This window comes from Rhinopithecus bieti, unplaced genomic scaffold (genome assembly GCF_001698545.2).
Source record: "Rhinopithecus bieti isolate Rb0 unplaced genomic scaffold, ASM169854v2 scaffold_641, whole genome shotgun sequence".
NCBI lineage: Eukaryota > Metazoa > Chordata > Mammalia > Primates > Cercopithecidae > Rhinopithecus > Rhinopithecus bieti.
Window position 1 is genome coordinate 1,081,795 of NW_016803417.1, and position 21,963 is coordinate 1,103,757.

Sequence of the window (21,963 nt, forward strand, 5' to 3'; positions counted from 1 at the left end):
AAAAAAATAAAAAAGAAAATAAAATATATGTAGATATATAGACAGTGAAGAATGTGACCTCCACATGTATTTCTAAATTAAAAACAAGATTTGAAAGACCATTTGAGTTTGGAAACAGCAGCTTTAGGTTTGGCTTCTGGAACCCAGGGGTTCATGTCCCCATCACAGTAAGGGACGATTGGTGAAAAAGCTGGAAAACTGCAGGTAAATTCTGAGGAGGGGCGGCTCCTGCACCATGGCAGTAAGGCTGGCGTCTGGGAGAGGAGGCACCACAGACTCTGGCAGTTTTATCTGCTAGGCTTTCCCAAGCCTCCTCCTCCTTTTAGGTTGAATTGTTTGAAGTGTTTAAAAAAGGGGGCCCAGGTGTCAAAGGGGCACACCTTGACATCCACCCATGTGGTTAACAAATCTTGACTTTACCAATAGTCTTACTAAATCCCCCACGTTCACCTTACAAGGACTTCTTTGTGTTTAGGAGGGCTGACTTGGATTCCACGTACGTGGCCGAAGCTGTGCACCTCAAGATGAGGGTCACAGTCACTTAGTTGGCAGTGACTTGACAAGCCCTCGAGGAGCCCTGCAGGCTGCAGACTGACAGCAGTGAGAGTCTGAGCATCTTGCGCCCTTAAATGTCATCCTGTTCCTTGAGAGTCTATCCTCAGCATCATTTTTAATGATTTTTTTGTTATGGACTTGTTGCATTTTTTGGTCTTATTTTGAAATGTAAAGACTGCATTATCATCTTTTGGCCTCCTCCATAAGTTTTGTCTGCATAATCCTAGCATACAGTGCCTTACAGAAATTATGGCTTAGAGTCCAGAAGCAGCTATGCTAGAGAAAGTGATGAGGAGGTTGCACTGATGGCTGATCTTAACTTTGGAAGGAACAGTGTCCATTTGAAGGCGATCTGGCACTATGTTAGCCTCACTGGAGGGTCCATTTGGGAACTGACAGTCCATCAAAATATGCTGTATTCATGTTCAATACGATTCACTCATACAGGGGTTTCTCAGACACAAATTACCCTTGTAGTGCAGGCCATTCTTATTCACAGTCGCTGACAGAACGGGACAACCCAGTGAAGCCCAGAACTCTTCCTGTAATTGCTCATAGAAAGCTGCTCCACTAAGTGATGCCGTAGGGCACCTCCCAGCCCTGCCCACATGGTGCAGGGTTCTGGGGTCAGGACGATTACTTCACAACTTTCCAATTTGGTAGGGTATGTCTCGCGTCTTCCCCTATTTTAAGTATATGAGTACATTGTTTAAAAATTTGGATATTAAATTTAAGATTTTGATGGAGTCACTGATTTTGATATGGTTTTTCTTCTTCTTTTTTCCCTGAATACAATTATCCTTTGGAGTTCCTTTATGATTTTGACAAAGGTTGGAAAATGGCTCTGGAATTCATGCCAAATGGAAGACACAGGACTAATCAGTCTTGATGTTCAAGAAATCAAGTTCCCAGCTCTCACGATGAACACACAATTTTAAATTTGATGGTATCCAAGGCAGAATTTGTTGTGACAAATTTCTTTATTCCGTGGTATATACGCCAACAAAGCATGTGGACTGGAATCTGTAAATTAGTTTATTATGTAGACGACTTGGGGTCCCCTTTCTTCCTTTTGTCAGGTTACCTCTCAAAGAGCTCATGAATTACTACAGTATCTTCCGACTTAAATATTCCAATTAGTGAGCACTATAAAAATCTGATAAGATTTGTCTGTGCTACATCTAGTGTATGAATAGTAATTCAATTTCTCTGGTGAAATATTGTTCAATGGGCTCCATTCTTGATCAATTGGCTATATTTAGGTGACTGCCTGACCATTTTGGCAACAATTTCACTTAATCAAATTAATTCCCATCCCAAAAGATTGCCATGGAGCCATCCTACATTTTTTTTTTCTTGGATAATAAAATGGAAAAAAAAATCTGTTTAGATCTTCTGTACTAATTAAAAAGGAGGCCCACCTGGCAAAATGGTTAATTAAAGTCAGGGGTCCTGTTCACATACTGTCATAGCACCAGCCAAAGAATCTATTTAAGTTGCACTCTTATTAAAACTCTCATTATCTAAAAACCCCTTTTGGCTCCTCCTCTGACTTTATTTAGAGAGAGCCAGTGGCTCATAAATAAACGATGCCGCATGTAGGAAATCATGCACTGTCCTTGAAGAATCTGGTTCTGGCTGGAACCAAGTCCAATATGTTCTAGCTCTTGTGCATATCAGAATCGAGTTATTTATCTGTGATGATCAAAGTGCTTAGCCTGTGAATACTCTGGGCTTTATCCTATTTACCTCATGCCCCACCTCATTGGTGGCAGATTGTACTTTCCAAAGATGGCCATGACAGTCTCCCCATCCCACACACTGTCCTGCAATATGACCTTGACACTGTCTGTCTTGAGAGGTGGATTCTCTATCCCCCACTCCTTGAATCTCGGTGGTTGTTGTGACTGCTTCAACAGAGAGAGTGGGAGAAGTGAGGCTGTGTGACTTTTGAGGGTGGGTCATAGAAGGCAATGCAACTTCCAACTTGCTAGTACCAACACTTGCACTTGGAGCCCAGAGCCACCACGTGAGCAGTCTGGCTACTCTGAGGCCACCATACTGTGAGGAAGCCCAGGCACTTGAGGACAGCCCAGGTCGGGAGGCCTTGGTGAGCACTTCCAGTCCTTGAGTCATCCCAGCCCAGCTGAATAACAAGCCTTCAGATTTAGTAAATCAGCCTTCAGATGATCCGGATCATTGATCTAACCCTCTAGTCTTCCCATCTAAGGCTGTGGATAGTGTGAAGCAGAGACAAGCTGTGCCCACTGTGCCCTGTCCAAATTCCTGACTCACAGGATCTGTGAGCAGGATCAAATGGCTGCTTCATGCCACTAAGCGTTTTTTATACAGCAATAGAAACTGGAACACTATTATGATCTTATGGTTTCCTGTATTATAAGAAAATTTTGCATCAGACCATGTGTACAGGACAACTAAAAGAATCTGGGAAAGGGCTAAGGGAAATAAGTTTTAAACATACAGCATCTACCCTTTTCCTGGAAGAACTGGGTTTCATTATTAATCTGGAATAATGATTAAAACAGCCATCTTCATCACTTACCGGCTACCTGTTTTGTCCAGACAATGTTACTTTATATATGCTCCCCAGCAATCCCAGAAATGCAGAGACGTTGAAGAACTTGTTCAAGGTCCATGGGAAGGAAATGGAATAGCTGGGATTGAGACTTCCTGAAGGGTGAAGAGCCCATAGCCTGTGCCATTTGAGTAGGCCCCCATTTAAGGAATTTTCCAAGAGCTTCTACTTGCATCTCATTGGTCAGAACCTGCCACCTGGCTGACCCTGTCCTTGAGGAAATGTGGGAAATGTGTTTAATTTAGGTTCGTCATATTGTTTACCCTCAAAAATATTCAGGAGAAGAAAACGGGAATGGAAATTAAGTAGACAGCTTCCAGTCTGCCTCATTGACTAAAAATCAAATGTGACCTATCCAAAAGGAAGCCCCCAGATGACAACACACACTGGGCTGGGACCACGGGTCAGAGAATCTCATTAGAGGAGCTCTTCAACTGACCAACCACCTGTGTCCTTTAAACAGGGGAATTCCCAACTGCACAGCTTCTGCTTTTCCTGGAGGGGAGGAAAACAGTGGGGTCTCCATGGCCATTCCAGATGCTAAGCAATCTACCTGCTCCATTGACATGAAAGTGGATTTTCAGTTACCTATCGATGCATCACAGGTTGCCTCAAAACGTAGAGGCTTAACGTCCTTCAGTAGGTGAATGGATAAATAAACCGATACATCCAGACAACAGAGGATCGCTCAGTGCCAAAAAGAAACGAGCTATGAAGCCACGAAGAGATACAGAGGAAGCTTAAATGGATAGTGCTAAGTGAAAGAAGCCAACCTGAAAAGACTATAGGCTGTATGATTCCAACTATATGACATTCTGGAAAAGACAAAGTGACTGAGACAGTAAAAACATCAGTAGTTGCCAGGCCTTAGGACAGAGGAAGGGACAAACAGGCAGTGCACTGAGGGTTCTTAGGGCAGTGAAGCTGCTCTGTATGATCCTGTAATGGTGGATATGTGTCATTATACATTTGTCCAAACCCACAGAATGTACAAAACCAAGAGTGAACCCTAATGTCAACTATGGGCTCTGGTTGATAATAATGTGTCAGTGTAGGTTTATTAATTGTAAGAAATATATCACTGGTGGGGGATGTTGATAGTGGGGGAGGCTATATGTCTGTTGAAGCGTTGGGGTTATATGGGAAATCTTTCTACCTCTGCTCAATGTTGTTATGAAACCAAAATGGCTCTAAAAAATAAAGTCTATTTAAAAAAGTAATGGTGTAAAACAACAGTACATTTTTATTATCTCACGGTCTCTGGGAGCCAGAAGCTGAAAGTGGCTTGGCTAGGGGATTCTGGCTCAAGGTCTTTCATAAGTTTTCAGTCAAGATGTTGGCTGGGGCTGCAGTCACCTACAGGCGTGAATGAGGCTGGAGGATCCACTTCCCAGGTGGCACGCTCATCTGCCTGGCAAACTGATCATGGCTGGTGCAGGAACCCTCAATTCCTTGCCACGTGGACCTCTCTAAACGGATCCCTAGAGCATGGCAGCAAGTCATCTAGAAGTGTGCAAGCTGGAAGCTGTAGTATCTTTCTTGACCTGACCTGACCTTGGAAGCCACAGAGTCATTTCCCCAGTATCCTCTTGGCTACACAGGTCAGCCCTACTCAGTGCGGCAGGGGCCACACAAGGGCATGAAGACCAAGTCACGAGAGTCACTGAAGGCCATCTAGGGGGACGATTACCCCAATGGGCTTCTGATGCGTGAACCAACACATTACAGTAAAGACTCCAAGTAAAGAATTTCATCCTCTTATAAACCAAGTTTTGTATTTGAAAGTAAAATGAAATTCAGAAATAATACTTACATAATTAGGCTGTGCCATTTGTACCTCCAAGGGAGTAGGAATGGCAGGCTTGGCAATATGCAGATAATGGTAAGACCCAGGAAGAATGCCCCCTAGAAGAGATGGCAAATTTTCCATTTCAAATGAATTGTTAATGAGATGAGTAACAGAGCTCACATTTTCATCACAGGACAAACAGATGCCTGCAGTGGTGCATGCTCCTCAAACTTTCACACTAAAGTACCGCCAAGGAACTCCCCGGGGTGGTTGACATTTATTTAACCAAATTGATGTGAATGTGACATGATATATCATAATGTAGCCGCCAATGCTCCAGGACGTGCCAAGCCGATCTTGTGTATCCTATGATTATTTGTAGCTCCCCGCCCTCTAATCTGTATCTGCCAAAACCAGATCAAGACCTTTAGAAGCTTTAAATTGTTGCAAATAGCATTCCTGTTCCTCATCCCTTCTCCAAAATATTAAAAAATTGAATTTAATTAGGACAATCAACAAAGTTCTTTGTTCAATGTTTTAGAAACTGTCATTATCGAATTCTTAATATGTTGGCTTATCCCTGAGGTCTGGACCTGTGCCAGCTCTGCTTCTGACAGCCCTCCCTTCTCTTGCCTGCCCACGGCCACCACCTTCCCTCAGGTCTCACCCAGAGTGAGAAGCAGAGCAAGACCTTGTGGGGCTGCCTAGTTAGGAAGAGGAAGTCAAGGATGGAATGTGGGGCCTTCATTTCTGTAATCTGACATTCCATTGACTGGACTGGGTTTCATGGACACCTTGAGGGTCTATGTACAGCTTTGTGGGTTCATCCATAAACCTCCAGGAAGTGAACACGGAATTCTGTAAATATGTGCATTTTTCTGGTAAAAGGTCCACAACATTCAGAAACACCATTTTCAAAGGTATTTCTCATACCCTAACAGTGAAGGAACCCTGCATTACTCATGAAGTCATCTCCTCCCTAGGGGCCAGAAAGGTTTACGGGATAAAAGTGCACTGCTTTATAGCTGCAAATGGTTAAGCTTATCCATACCAGAGCAGGCTGAGGCCTGGCTGCCTGAAAGAGTCTCCTTATCTCTGAACTTATAGTGAGAATGGAAGTTTTGGGTAAGATGTCAGGGAAAACCATCACTTTCCAGCTGTGAGATATCCAGACAAGTTAATAATCATTCCCTTGTCTGTTTTCTTATCTGTAAAATGGGAACCCCATTTAGGATATGGTCCATAATAAATGCTCAAACACAAGGAATCATAATAACAATAATTCCGGGTTTGTAATAAATGCCTCAGAAATTAGATAGACCCTTTCTCTGTCTCTGTGGCAACCCACTGAGATATGGAGGAGCCTTTTCCCCAAGCCTAAGAGAAACCTGGAGGTCTGGCCTGACTGCTGACCGCTACCTAATCTGTGGCTTCATCAAGGAGAAGGAAGCCTACTTGTATACCTTGAATCTTGGCTCCCTTGTACATGGGGATGAGCCGGTCAAGATCAGCTGGTGGCTCGGTCACAGGCTCAAGGGTTGGATCAAAGAGATGTAGCATAGCTGCTGCCAGCTGAAAGCCAATTTCTTTGGAACTGAAGTTGCTGTGAGTCCACTCATTTGAGTAGTATCTATTGGAGAATTTGGTGAGGGAGCCAGCAGCTCTGATGGCTATGTCATTGGTGTGGAAGTTGGTATCAATCACAAGTCGCCCGTCATACACAAGACATGTATCATTGAGGGCTTTAAATGTTTCATAATCCACATTCTTCTCACAGAAGCTGAAGAACATCTACGAAGTGAACAATTACAGCAATATTCAGTTATCACTCTTCGTTTTACCTTCCCAAGAGTGTGACTAGTCCCCAGGGCATTTTATTATTTGGGGCACAAAAATACAAATACTAAAAGTTTGTTACCATGTTGTTTGTGTGTATATGAGAGATAGATTATCTTGGGTATGAAGAACACATTAAGATCCCCAAATGTCACTCTTATTCACTCAATTTTGACATCCAGTGGAGAGAATGATGCCAGGTGATGAAATATCTCCCACAAGTGTGAGTGGTTTTCCACTTAAGAGGGTTTACATTTGTACAGACCCTGCCTTCCCCTCACGCTCCTACATTTTGAACAGCTCTATCTCAGCCTCCATCTTCTTCCCCTTCCTGTGTCTGACACTCGGGTCTCTGCAGGTTCCTTCTTGGGTTGACCTCATCCAGTCTTCAGTTTTCAGACTGCCCATTGCTAGGTTTTAAAACTCAGTAAGCTTGTCCCTATATGATGCTCCAGAGAAGACGGGTGCTTCATCAGTCTCTGTATCTACTAGGTCTGGGTTCCTGCCTTGTTGCTTCCTGCTCTCATATGACAAGAGGGTCATTCAAGAAATACTGATGGCATACCTACCATATGCCAGGCACCGTGTGAGGGTGCCATAAGTAGAGGGGACACCAACCCCTTTGCATGCTCCTTAGAAATTATTTGTATGCCCTCTCCATTCTGTGCTCAGATTTCAATGCTTTCTTATTCTCTCATCTGGACATCATCTTCCACACTGATGTTGAAAGTCACTAAAGCAGTGCAAGTTAGTTGTTTTTGTCTCTAGTTGTTGGACCAATTGAAATAAGTTCAATTGATTTTATTTTTACCTAAAATAGTCTGCCAGCTTATTAAAAGCATGCTAAAAACTGAACATAAGACATGGGTCCCAACCATACTGATGGTCATCTCCCCACTTCCATCACATTCCTGCTTTACCCCCTCAACTGTTTCATTCTGTACAGACATCAGCTGTCCCTGGGCAAGAGGTAGCCAGCCCCTTCAGTATTACTGCCCCACACCCATGAATGGTTCCAGGAGCTTTCTGATCCTGTGGTAGCCACTAGTCATGCAGGGCTACAAATATTTTCATCTAAATTAATTTAAGTTAAATACAATGAAAACTTCGGTTCCTCAGTTGCAACAGCCCATTTCAAGTGCTCAATAGTTGTAGGTGGCTAGTGGCTGCCATACTGGGCAGTGAAGATACAGCCTGTTTCCATCTTGAAGAAGGTTCTATTGGACAGTGGGACTCAAATCCATCATCTCTATGATGTCCTTGGTCCTCCCTCAGGCAGACAGACTCTGTGCCCTTGCCCTGTCTTTATTCACTCAGTTGTCTCATCCCATCCCAGGATGCTTCTTTCTTTCAAGTCTTTTCCTTTTTTTTCTGTCTTATAACTCTCACCCAGTGGCCACAGGAAAATATATTTCTCTGAGTCTCTCTCTGATTCTGAATCTTTCTGTCTCCCTATACTCCTTTTTTGCTTTCTCATTCTTTTTTCCAATCTCTATAAAAAATAGATTTCCTACCCAGATAAATATATAGAAAGATATCTGATTTGAACTTAAATTACAAATAATATCAGTGCCATCAACCTCCTGAGCCCTTGAAAATGTTCAGAAGTCTCCTTCAGCATCCTCACAGAAGTTCTTCTACGTACCCAATTTTCTTTTTCTAACTAAGCCTACTTTTCATTTAAGTAGCACATTAAATATACTAGCTCTTGTTTTTCTGGGTTTTAAAGATTACCAGTATTGCAGTAATGTTTATTTATATGCTTTTGGTGTAGGCATTCACAATTTTGGCTACATTTTGGGTTTCATAGGAGTTTGTAGACTAGACTGAAAACCAAATAAGCAAATCCAACGTTGTTAATAGGAACACGTGTTCCAAGTTATAGACCTTGCAAATACAGCCTATGTGTTTCTGTAATGCCAATGGAATATACATATTGGGTACAACCAGGAAGTGGAAATGGCTAGCCACACTGATGTTCTGAGTACATATTTCAAGACTACTTATACTGACAATTCTGATTAAGGACAGCAAAACTCCTTGGTTAGCTAGGGAGAAGGGTGGGAGTTGGTAGTCTGATACACTTCATTCGTTCATGCATTCAGACAAACACTTCTTGTGCCAGGCACTGTGTAAGGTCTCCAGAATGTCTTGGTGAAAAACATAAGCATGGCGCTCATGAGGTAACTAGAGAGATGAATCCCAACAAGATGAGGAAGTCTGCCTTGAGAGCCAGTGTCACTGCAGCCTCACCTGGCTGGAGGCTGGACCACCTGCTAAGTAAGAACCCTGGAGGCACCACTATCAGGCAGGATGTGGAGAGGCTTTGATGTGGGGACAAAACATCAATTTCAAGAGAGTTCTGCTTCTGCCTTGGTGCTATAACCTTCTGAGATGAGTCCTCCCACTGATCATAACTATAAACTCTGATATAAGAGGATTCTTATTAGTATTTAAAAGTTTGGGTAGCTTGTGTATTACAGTAAAAACTTGGAGAAATGACCAGGATGGGGATAATTTCCTTTATTTTAGAGGTTTTGAAAAAGTTTGCTTTTTAAATTACCTCTTCTCTCCATTTCCACATACAGGTATTCAATTTAGAGTCTTTTTTTAAAGACAGGATCTCACTTTGTCACCTAGGTTGGAGGGCAGTGGCAAGATCTTGGCTCACTGCAGCCTTGACCTCCTGGGTTCAAGGGATCCTTCCACCTCAGCCCCCACCATGTAGCTGGAACTACGGGTGCTTGCCACCATACCCAGCTACTTTTTTGGTATTTTTTGTAGAGACAGCCTTCACCATGTTGCCCAGGCTGGTCTTGAATTCCTAAGTTCAAGCCATTCACCCACCTTGGCCTCCCAAAGTGCTAGGATTATAGGCGTGAGCCACTCTGTCTGGCCTCAATTTAGAGGCTTTTTTTTTTTTTTTAAAAGAGTGAGCTGCAGTCATCTTATGCCCTAATAGAAAATAGAGATGATAGAGGAGTCAGTGAACTTGAAGTTATATCAATAGAAACTGTCCAATTTGAAGAATAGTGAGAAAGAGAAAAAAGAGACTGAAACAAATAAACAGAGCCTTAGAGCCCCAGGGAACAATATAAAAAACTCTTAACAGACATGTAATTGGAATCCCAGAAAGAGAAGAGAGAAGAATGGGGTAAGAAAAAATGGCCAATAACTTGTTAAAATTTAGTGAAAATCATAAATTTATGGATTTGAGAAATTCAGTGAACCCCAAACAAGACAAATTAAAAAAAATGCTTAGAGACATAATAAACACATAATACCTACAGCATCAAATTGCTAAAAACCAAGGATAAAGAGCAAACTTGAAAGCAACCAGTGGAAAATGACATATAGGGGAATGTTTTAGATGATTGTAGATTTAAAATTCATGGACGTCAGAAGATGGTGGAAAAGCATCTTCAAAGTGCTGGGAAAAAATAACCTGTAAGCCCCGAATTCTATATTTGGTGAAAATAAACGTTAAGAATGAAAGCAACATATATTTTCAGATGGAGTAAAACTAGAGAATTACTTTTTAGCAGACCTACAATACAACAAATGCTCTGAAGGTTGTTTTGGCTGATGGGAGACTTGGATTTTCAAAAAGGAAGATAGAACAAGAAAATTAGTAAATATCTGGGTATCTATAAAAGACTATTCTTTTTAATTCTCTAATATATAAATGACCTTAAACAAAGATTACAATATTGCCTTACTGATTTTTCAGTGTTTGTAGATGTAATATACAGGATGGCTATTAACAAAATAGACATCCAGAATATGGGGAGAAGGAACTGCATCGCTGCAAGGTTTTTACATTTTATGTGAAATGGTACAATATTAACTCTATTGAACATGAAAGATTGCTGGTATGTATTACAATCCACAGAGCAATCACTAAAAAATAAGATATAGTTAAAAAGTCAATTGAAATAGACCACTAAAAAATACTCTAATAAACCTAAAGAAAGCAGGCAAGGGGGAACACAAAAGAAAGAAGAGGGAACAGACAGTAAACAAATAATAAAATGGTAGACCTAAATCTAACCACATCAGTAATTACATTAAATATTAACGGTCTAAGTACTTTAAATAAAATGCAGAGAAGATAGAAAGCATGTGGTAAGTAGAAGTCTATGATGGTTCCCAAGATTCCCACCTCTTCCTTAAGTACAAGTGTGAACTGTGAAAGTATAAGGTGATGTTATATGGCACATGTGACTTTAGACAGGGAGATGATGCTTGGTGGGTCCGACTTGATCAGGTAAACCCTTAAAAGGGACCAGGCTTTTCCTGAAGAATGATTTGAAATGTGAAGGGAATTTGACATGAGTAAGATCCTCTGTTGCTGGATGTAAGATGGAAGGGGCCATGAGGTAAGAAATATGAATGGCCTCTAGAAGCTGAGAGTGGCCCCTGGCTGGACCAGCAAGGAAGTGGGGACCCCTGTCCTCAGCTGCAAGGAATTAAGTTCTATTACTATCACAGAAGCTTGGAAGAGGACTTCAAGCTCCAGAGAGAATGCAGCCTGATTGGTACCTTGATTTTAGCCTTGAGAGCCCCTAAGCAGAGAAGCCAGCCACACCTTGCCTGCATTTCTGACTGATAGAGCTATAAACTAGTAAAGGGATGTTGTTTTAAGCTGTTAAATTTGGGGTAATTTGTCATGCAGCACTAAAAACATTAATATAATCTTTATGATGCCTACAAGAGACACACTTCAGCCACAAAGACACAGATAAGTAGAAAGTAAATGGATGGGAAATATATCATATAAACAGCAAGTATAAGAATAATGGAATGGTCATATTAATATCAGATAATCTGGACCTTAAGATAAGGAATATTATTAAATATCAGAGATAAAGAGGGACATTTCATAATGATAAAAGGCACAAATCACAAGGCAGATATAACAACTATAAATGCTCATGGGCTTAATAACAGAGCCCCCAAAAAGATAAAGCAAAAATCAAAAGTATTAAAAGGAAAACAGAAACTTCCAAAATAATAGTAAGAGATTGTAATACCCTTCTCTCAGCAATTAATAGAATGAGATAAAAATATCAGTAAAGACTTATGAGTGTCGAACATCACTATCAACCATATTGAACTAACATTAAACTCAAGCACATAATACGTATTCCTTATATGTTCACAAAGTTACTCAATATGCTTGGACATAAAACAAGTCTCAAAATTTTTTTTTTTTTTTGAGACAGGGTCTTGCTCTGTCACCCAGGCTGGACCAGCAGTGGCGCCATCTGGGCTCACTGCAACCTCCGCCTCCTAGGTTCAAGAAATTCTCCTGCCTCAGCCTCCCGAGTAACTGGGATTCCAGGCATGCACCACCATGCCCAGCTAATTTTCATATGTTTAGTAGAGACGGGGTTTCACCGCGTTGGGCAGGTTGGTCTTGAACTCCTGACCTCAAGTGATCTGCCTGCTTTGGCCTCCCAACGTGCTGGGATTACAGGTGTGAGCCACCGTCCCTGTCTCTAAATGTCAAAACACTGTTCTCTGATCACAACAGCTACACTAGAAATCAATTCAAAATATAATATTTAGGAAAACTTTAAATATTTGAATATTAGACAGTGCAGTTCTAAATAATCCAAGGTTGAATAAAGAATCACAGCGAGATTAGAAAATATTTTGAACTAAGCGGTAATTAAAAGTTAACATATAAGTTATGGGATGCAGCTCAAACATAATGGAAAACTTACAGTTGAAATGCTTACATAAATCAACAACTTAAGGCTCTACCTTAAGGAACAAGAAAAAAGAAGGGTAAAGTAAATCCAAAGCAAGAAGAAGGAAGAAAATAATTAAGAGCAGAAATCAATGGAGGAGAAAACTGACAAATAATAGAGAAAATTAACATACTCAAAAGCTGGTTAATTGAAAAAGATCAATAATATTGACAAACCCCTATCTACACTGCGGGAGAGAGAGAAAGAGAGAGTCAGAGACAGAGAGACTGGCAGCAAACAGAAAGAGGGTCAGAGAGACAACACAATTCACCAATCTCAGAAATAAATGAGGGGTTATTGCTACAGATCCTAGACATCAAATAGATAATAAAATAATATGTGAAAAACTTAATGTCAACAAATTTGACAAATGTAAATGAAATGGACAAATTTCTTAAAATTACAACTTACAAAATTTATAGAAGAAGCAGAAAATTTGAGTAGCCTTATATCTAGTTAAAAAAACAAATTTGTTATCAAAAGCCTTTCAACAATATAAACTCCATGCCCAGATTGTTTCACTGGTTAATTCTGTCAAACATCCAAGAAAGAAAAAATAACAATCTTGCACAAACCTTTTCAGAAAATAAATAAGGAGGGAACATTGCCCAAATTTTTTGCATGAGGCCAACACAGCTTGAACACCAAAACCTTACAAGGACATTACTAAAATAGAAAATTATAGATCAACATCCCTCATGAATATAGTTAAAAAATAGTTTCAAAATTCTTAAAACATATTGAATTCTTAAAACTATTGGGCAAGTAAAATTTAAGAATATACAGAAAGATAATGCATTTGACCAATTAAGTTTTTTCCAGAGATTAAAGGTTTTTTTTTAAAAAAACTGATTGATTTAAAAAATCAATCAGTGTAATTCAGTGTATTAAAAGAATTAAGAAAGAAATATTACCATATTTCTTTTTAAGAAATATGGAAAAGTTCACTTAACAAAATTCAACAGTCATTCATGATAAAACCTCTAAACAAACTAGGAATGGAAGGTTATTTCTTCAGTCTGATAAAAGCACCAAAGAAAATCCACAGCCAAATTCTCTCATATTTAATAGTGAAAGCCTGAAAGTTCTCTCTGGGATATGGAACAAGGCAAGGATGTCTATTTCCCCCACTTCTATTAAACATTGCACTGTAGGTCCTAGTGAGTAGAATAAAGCAAGTAACTGAAATAAAAGACCTAAATATCAGAAAAGTAGTAAAACTGCCCCTATTTGCATGATATGTTTATGGACCTAAAAAACTACAAAAGCTAATAAGAGAATTTAGCAGTTTCAAGTTACAATGTTTACACACAAAGTCAATTGCATTTTGTAAACTTGCAGTGATCAATTGGAAATTTCAAAATTTTAAATACATTTATAATAGCTTGAACACTTCACAAAAAGGAGAAATACTAATGGCTACCAAAAAAAATGAAAAGATGCCAAACATAATTAATCGTCAGGAAAGCACAAATTAAAAAAACACAGTGACACATCATGTCACACCCACAAGAGTGGCTAAAATTAGATTGACAATACCAAGTGCTGACAAGAATGTGGACCATCTGGAACTCCCATACATTGCTGATGGAAATGTAAAATGGTATAGCTACTTTGGAGAGCAACATGGTGACTTCTTAAAAGGTCAACATTCACCTACCAAAGAATTTGGACATTCTTTAGGCTTATAGCTAAGAGAAATAAAAATATTATCCACACAAAGACATGTACCAGAATGTACATAGCAGGCAAATGAATAAACAAAATGCAATATATCCATACAATGGACTACTACTCAGCCATAAGAAAGAATGAACTATTGATGCATGGAACTATATGAAATCTCAAAATAACTATGCTGAGTAAATGAAGCCAAATAGAAAAATAGCATATAATGTATGATTCTGGTTATAAAAATCACAGTTTTAGTAGGTACATACACTGTGATATCACCTGCTTTAGTTTCCTAGGGCTGCTGTAATAAAGTACCACAAACTCAGTAGCTCAAGACAAGAGAAATTTATTCTCTCACAGTTCTGGAGAATCCAAGTATTGTCAGGACCATACTCCCTCCAGAGGCTCTAGGGAAGAAGCCTTCCCTGCCTCTTCCTGCTTCCTGGAGGTTGCTAGCAATTCCTGCCATTCCATGACTTGCAGCTGCCATCACATCAACCTCTGCCTCCACTGTCATGAGGTTTTCTTCATTGTGTGTCTCTGTATGCCATCAGATCTATTTAAGGACACCAGTCATTGGATTCAGGGCCCACCTTGATCCAGGATGACATTCTCTTTACTTGCTTACATTGACCAAGGTTCTATTTCCAAATAAGGTCATGTTCACTGGTACTGGGGGTCAGGACATCAACATATCTTTCTGGGGGATGTAATTCAAGCCACGACACCAAGACCACTGTGAAGAAGATGGACACATTCATCCCCACCAAAAGATGCTTAATGCCCTGACAGATGCTGCCCAAAGCAGACAGTATGAGAGATACCTACCCCGAACTCGCCGTTTCCCACGTCTAATCTCCCACAGGTACAAACTTTTGGCCAAATAAAGATGAAAATCAGAGAATAATGGAGCCTGGAAAATGTCATCTGCAGGGGCCATTCTTTGTGAGACCAAGCAGACCAGAGAAGATAGGAGAAAGAATACAACAGCAAAGAGGCCGATGTTTGACCCAGACGGTGTTAGGATGAAAATGCAGCAGGATGGTGCCTTGGATCAAGACAACTGAGAGTACAGCTGATCCTTGGGCAACATGGATTTGAACTGTGTGTCACTTACGCATAGATTTTTTTTTCTGCCTCTGCCATCCCTGAAACAGCAAGACCCACCCCTCCTCTTCCTTCTCCTCCTCAGCCTAATCAGTGTGAAGACAATGAGGACAAAGACCTTTATGATGATCCACTTCCACCTAATGACGAATAAACATATTTTCTCTTCCTTATGATTGTCTTAACAACATTTTCTTTTCTCTGGCTTACTTTATTGTAAGGATAGAGTATACGATACATATAAAATACAAAATATGTTTTCATATGCTCAACTACTTATGTGATCAGTCGGGCTTCTGGTCATCAGTAGGCTTTTAGCAGCTATGTTTTTGGAGAGTCAAAAGTTACATGTGATTTTTCAACTTTGTGAGGAGGGTTGGTGCCCTTACTCCTCATGTGTTCAAGGGTCAATTTACTTTGCCAGATGTTTTTGTCAGGAGTTTGATTCTAATCTGAATCGGAAAGTAAAGGTCAGAAGAGCTGTTACCCAATGGGATGTTTGGGGAGGTTTTCTCAGGCCTCTGCTTCCTGAGCAAGGCACACAGTCACCTCTAGAGGTGCTTCAGGATAAACATGGCAATCTTCCAGGTTTGCCATTTTTTTTGAGGGAAAATTTGTGCAAAAATATTTTGATATTTCCTGTCTTAAATAGGTGTCATGACATACATGTACAGACAGTATCACTTTTTAAAATAAAGGGGACTTGTCCTGCCTTTTTCACTGTTACATCCCTAACACCTAGGACAGAGCCTGGGACCTCGCAGGTGTTCAATAAATATTTATGGAATGAATGAATAAATGAATGGACTACAGAGTAGAATACAAAATTTCCATGGATCTCAGGATAAAATGAGAGATTCTAAAAAAATCTTCCTTTTTAGTCTTTTTTAGTGGTTTGCTTTGAGCCCCTGTCCTTTGAGTTCTCGGTTGGGGTGGGGTGAGAGCCCCCATCCTCAGTCCTTTGCAGCCCGTGAATGAGAAGCCCTACTTAGGATGATGACCCCCTACTCCTAGGTAAGGGCCTGCTATGAACACCTGCCCCTAAATGGCTTGCCCACTGGATGTTAGCAGGCATTCTTTATCACAACCGCTAACACACACCCTTGACCTACACAACCATTATCCTCATACTGACCTCAGCCTCCCCTTTGAGCAAGGGTCCCCTGCTTCTCAGTGAGATGGACCGGCCCCTTCCCCCCTTCCCTCCCTGAAGGCTTCTATTAACCTCCTAAGCTGGAAACTCTGAGGATGCAGGCCTGAAGGTGGGATGTCACCCACCTGGAAAGGAAAGTGCTCTCTCTATACACACTGCCAGAGGTTGTGTGTTATGGGGAAAGACTCACCACTGCTGCTGCCAGAATCTTAAGCGGTTAATGGCAGCACAGACCTTGGGCTGGGCAGGGAACCAGCACTGCCACTGACTTAGAGCCACGGTGTTCTCATCTGTAAATTAGGGATACTTCCCTTTACAGAGCTGTCCTGATGAGGTGACAGAATGTCCTGGAGCATGGCAAGCTCTCAGTAAAGAGAGGCATTCTCCATTCAAATCTTTGACCTCCCGTTCATGAACAGGCAGGGTCTAATTTCCCACTCCTTGAATATGGGCTGGTCCTAGCGACTTGCGTCTAGCAAATAGAATGTGGTGGGAAGAATGCTGCTTGATTTCGGAGGCCAGGTCATCCAAGGTGACACAGCTGACACTGCCTCTCTCTCTGCTCTACCCTCAGACCCAGACCACCATGTTGTGAGGAAGCCAGTCTCACGAAGGGGCCACTTCTAAGTGTTCTGGCGAAAATCTCAACTAAAGTTGATTCAGGATCAACAGCCAGACATGTGAGTGGCTATGCTTTTGAGACAATTCCAGCCCACCCACTGCTGACTTCAGCCGCATGAGTGACCTCAAGTGGGAACTTCCCAGCTGAGTCTGGCCAAAGCCAGAAGAGATAAGAATAATAAAATAATAATAAAAAAACAGGAGAGATAAGAATAATAAACAGTTGTTGTTTCTTCATGCCACTGAGTCTGGGGTGGGTTGTTACCCAGCAAGAGGTAATGCGAACACACGGAAAACAAAATCCAACATCTGGTATTCCAAATTCACTGCCCGCAATCTTCCAGACCCCCAAATCCCTTGGAGATGTCGGCTGTCCCTGGCTGGTGAGTGAGGTTTGCAGGGACCCACTTACAGAGCACGGGAGTCTAAAAGGCTTGGTGGGTGTGGTGAAGGAGGCGCTGTAGATGGGGTCTGGGTGCAGGCCGTCATTCCACTGGGCCAGGATCGCATCCCGGTAAATAGTGACTCCGGCGGCTGCCAGCGCGTCCGCCACGGCGCTCTCCACCGAGTAGTTGTTGATGCAGGTGATGGTGGAGGCGGGCGGGGGCTGCACGAGGTGGATGCGGCTGCCGCTCACGCCAAGGTTTAAGAGCGTCTCCACAGTGGTGTAAGTATCAATTGTATTTCCATAGACAATGACATTCCCTAGGAAAGAAGGGAAAACGCTAAGATATACAGTTCAGAAAACCGAAAAACCTTAGTCAAATGCTAATAATGCCGAACTGCTCCGTATAACCCTCTCATTTTTCAGCTGCAGGAAGCCAGGGGTGTTACCTAGCAACGGCGACCAAGATAATTTAGTAAAGAATCAGCACAAAACATCCCACAAAGTAGTCAAGTACTTTTAATGCAGAAGTAGGACATTCGTTCATGTTCCTCTAATTTGAAGTTGAAATTATGCTGAAAGAAACTGTCTAGAAAAAAACCTTTTGTCTTGTTTTTGTTCCCAATTTGCTATACTTATTAAGGAAACAAAATTACTAATGTTGGCAATGCATATTAGTTCTTCCTTACAGACAAAAAGGCAATGGTAAAAAATATTCATGCTCATGATGTTACTGATATTTTAATATTTAAATGTTGAACTGGATTGATTTCAAGGAAGTTTTCCCTTTTTTGAGAATTAAAGGCTAAAACATTCTGCTTTTCAACAGATAATTTTACAAAGATTCAACCCTGATTTTTAGAATTTAATGTGTCAAGACCTAGCTAGAGGGACTGAAGGACAGTATTTTGGTTAGCAAAAATAAAATCACAAAATAATCTTGACAGATTTCCCTTGTGTAAGAGCATTTTGATGATAGTCTATACTATCTACATTTCTCAAAAAGACTACAGAAGTAATTACATATGCTATTCTACTATTTTAGCAGTTTTAAGATCAATGACACTATTAAATTAATGAAATGTAGTATATGCTATTTTTGACATTGAATTGGCATTTTCAAATTTTCACAAAGAAATAGACTGCTGTAGACTCATTTTCCAGATAAGATACCAATTTTACCACAAAATGTACACTTTGTTGAATGTCTCTCTGTTTTTCTCCTGTTCATGAAATAGTATGAAAAGGAATTTTACAAGCCAAAATAAATAGCAAGTGTATTAATTCAATTTGGTTGAGGAAATCATGCCCAAATTGTTTTCAATCCAAAACTGAAAGCAGGTGTGATGGTTTGTCTTGTTTGCTTAGGAAAAATAAACTACAGTAACTTTCAGATGACTTCTTGGAAGCTAACAGCATCTAGAAAGTTCTCCCATACTCCCTGCTCTTCATCTATGGAAAGCCAAGAAGCCACTGAAGTGAGGGAGTGGAGTCTCTCCATTCCTGCCTTCGCTAGGACGCTAGGACGGTTTTGTGGCTATGACTCCCACTCTGTTCAGATGCTCAAATGCAACATTCCTCGGTGAGCTGCATTTTCCTTGGCTGAAAGAGGCAACATTTTGCTTAAATTATTGAGGCTCCCACCTGCTACAAAACATGAATCTTGGCTGTCTGGCACAACAAAGAATCAGCCTGCCAAGAAAAGCAAAACTTGAACCGAAAACTGTCAAAGGTTTGAGGTCTTCTGTCCTTTTGAAATAGGCAAGCCAAAACAATATTCATTTTCAGTTGAACTAATTTAAGTGTGTTTAGATCTCACACAGCTAAGGATTTTGTATTTTCTGGTCTCTTTCATGAGAGCTGTTAGCAGCTCTACTGTGAGCTGGGCTTTTTCTTCACAGGCTGGGCTTTTTCTTCACAGGCTCATGGAAAACTGGGCCTGTGGTGCTGCTGGGGTTTGGAGAGCTCTCTGATCCAGCGAGGGTGGTCCATGGACTGCAGGCAGCTGGAGAGGATGATATTTTTCAATTCCAAAGGTAATACATTTTGTAAAACCTCTGATTTCAAAATTAGAGGTTTATTTCTAGATAATGTGACTTCTAAACAGCTTTGGCTATCTTTATGTTTAATTTGAAACAAAATTCCCTAACAAAAATATAAGACTTTGGTTGTCGTAAGAGTCAGTTATCATCATAGCAATGGTGCATAACAAACCACGTCAAAACTCAATGTCAAACAACAACAAGCATGTTGTGGGTGGTCTACATACCTATGGGCGGACTGATGTCAGCTGATATGGCTCCAGGTTGTGGCTGGGTTTGTTTGCACCATATGTGTTTCATCCTGCTTGGACTGACAGCTACCTGAGGCATTTTCTATTTATGGTGAAATGCAGGTGCACAGAAAGGCAAGCACAAGGGCCCAGGCACATGTCAAGCCTCCGCCCACATCACATCCACTAACATCCCATTGACCAAAGTAAGTGTCATGACCATGCCCATGAGCACGGAAGTGAGGACGTCCACTCTGCCCACACAGGAGGGAGAGAAGGATGAATATTTACTGACGGGCAGTGCAAACCAGCATGGTCATATGGAAGATGACTGCCTGCATGATTTCATCTCAAACTTTTCATTTAAACAGGCTTTCTATGACTAGTTATAGTTCTCTCATTTCCCATAAAATATAGTAGAATGTTGTGATAATATAATCTGTTATATTAAATAAATAAGAACATGTTACAGGTCAAATCACATCTCTCCACAAATATAACAAAACATGATAAAAACTAGCTATTAATATGTAAGATGGCCTACTATTCTTGACCAGGTCCACCTCTTGCCTTTTTTTAATTTTCATTTTTATTTTTCAAGACAGAGTCTCGCCCATTGCCCAGGCTGGAGTGCAGTGGTGCGATCTCAGCTCACTGCAACCTCCACCTTTTGGGTTCAAGTCATTCTCTCACCTCAGCCTTCTGAGTAGCTGGAATTATAGGCCTGCACCACTATGCCAGGTTAATTTTTGTATTTTTAGTAGAGACGAAGTTTCGACATGTTGACCAAGCTGGTCTTGAACTCCTGACCTCAAGTGATCTCCTCACCTTGGCTTCCCAAAGTGCTGGGATTACAGACGTGAGCCTCTGTGTCTGGCCCAATCTCTTGCCTTTAAATATCTCCATTCTGTGGGAAATTATTCTTTTCATCATCTTTGTGCAGTTGTGAGTTCTTTCTGCAACACTGCTCACATTCACTTTGTGGATTTTTAGATCCAGTTCATGTTTATCTCTGGACTCCTCTATGCCAGGCACAAAGTTAGGTACTTTTATACATAATCTCTCATATTATTGTCATTATCGATAACAATAGCATTTAGAACTGTTAACAATAGCATTTAGAACTGTTAACAATAACATGGGCTTTACTCAAATGCCCATATATAATATTGTCATACAGCAAAATATAAGCATGGTGATAACTCTTAGAATAACCAAAGTCTTATATTTTGGGGCCCCCTCCAGAAAAAAAGCCGAGTAGACAAATACTTTGATTATTCATTTCGGGACAAATCAAGCTGGTTTAAAAATATGATTACTTATAATTATCAGAGCAATTTTACTAATATGGATGAGTTGGAACCAGTGCTTCTGAAGAACCCATGTCAAGGCCTTAGCCTGCCTGTAGCTTTATCTGGGCCCCACAGACTGTCCAGCCTCCAGGTAGGTGAGACCCCAGCAGGACTGTGGGTGGTCTCCACCTTTCCTCTCCAGCACTCACCGTGGCCTACACACCCAGGCTATATAGCCAGGCTTCTTGGCGAGATGACTTGTTTGGACTGTAAGGTCCATGTTTGCCCTTCCCATCATGTTATCCCTGGAGCCTAGCACAGTGCCTGGCCTACACTGGATGTGACTGTAATTACCACCATAGTATTGTGTTTTCTGACCAGATACGTGGATATATGTCGGAGATAGATTGCTGATCCTAAGACTTTCTTCCTGCTAGCTGGATCATGCTTCTGGGCCCTCTAAATGTTTAACACCAAATGACCTCGCTGTAGCCAGATTTTCCCACCTCCTATTTCTGCTTGGTATTCACTACTAAGCTGGCACTAGAAGAACTATCCAGTCACAGAACGGGCTATACACCTGAGATTTGTAAGACAGAAATATGTTCCCCTTAACAGACCTGGTTATTAGGTTTCCAGTGTAGGCTCATGAAATCCCACATAGTCCCTAATGTAACCAAAATTGTGTGTGCCTATAATTTGTTAATTATAGATATAAAATACTACTCCTGTCATATTGGTGGCATTTAAGCTCAGGGAAACAAGAAATTACATCTTTAATGTGCTATTTAAAGAAAGACAGGGCTGAGTGTAGTGGCCCATGCCTGTAATCCAAGTACTTTGGGAGGCCAAGGCAGGAGGATTGATTGAGGCCAGGCGTTCGAGGCCAGCCTGGGAAACACATCATAGCCTCATCTCTACAAAAAA

General features: G+C 41.0%; 1 protein-coding gene across 6 annotated transcripts in view; it reads right to left on the minus strand.

The window, feature by feature from the left end:
* Positions 1-21,963, minus strand: part of CFAP61 (cilia and flagella associated protein 61) — a 296,096-nt gene that overhangs the window by 59,374 nt on the left and 214,759 nt on the right. For 5 of the 6 annotated variants that reach the window (XM_017883237.1, XM_017883229.1, XM_017883246.1 and 2 more), the window contains 3 exons: positions 17,500-17,792; positions 6,404-6,731; positions 4,965-5,056 (listed from right to left, as the gene is read on the minus strand). In XM_017883237.1, coding sequence (XP_017738726.1) covers positions 4,965-5,056; positions 6,404-6,731; positions 17,500-17,792 — 713 coding nt within the window. Of the gene's footprint in view, positions 1-4,584; positions 4,633-4,964; positions 5,057-6,403; positions 6,732-17,499; positions 17,793-21,963 lie in introns of those variants that run through there. The other variant, XM_017883271.1, reaches the window with a different exon arrangement.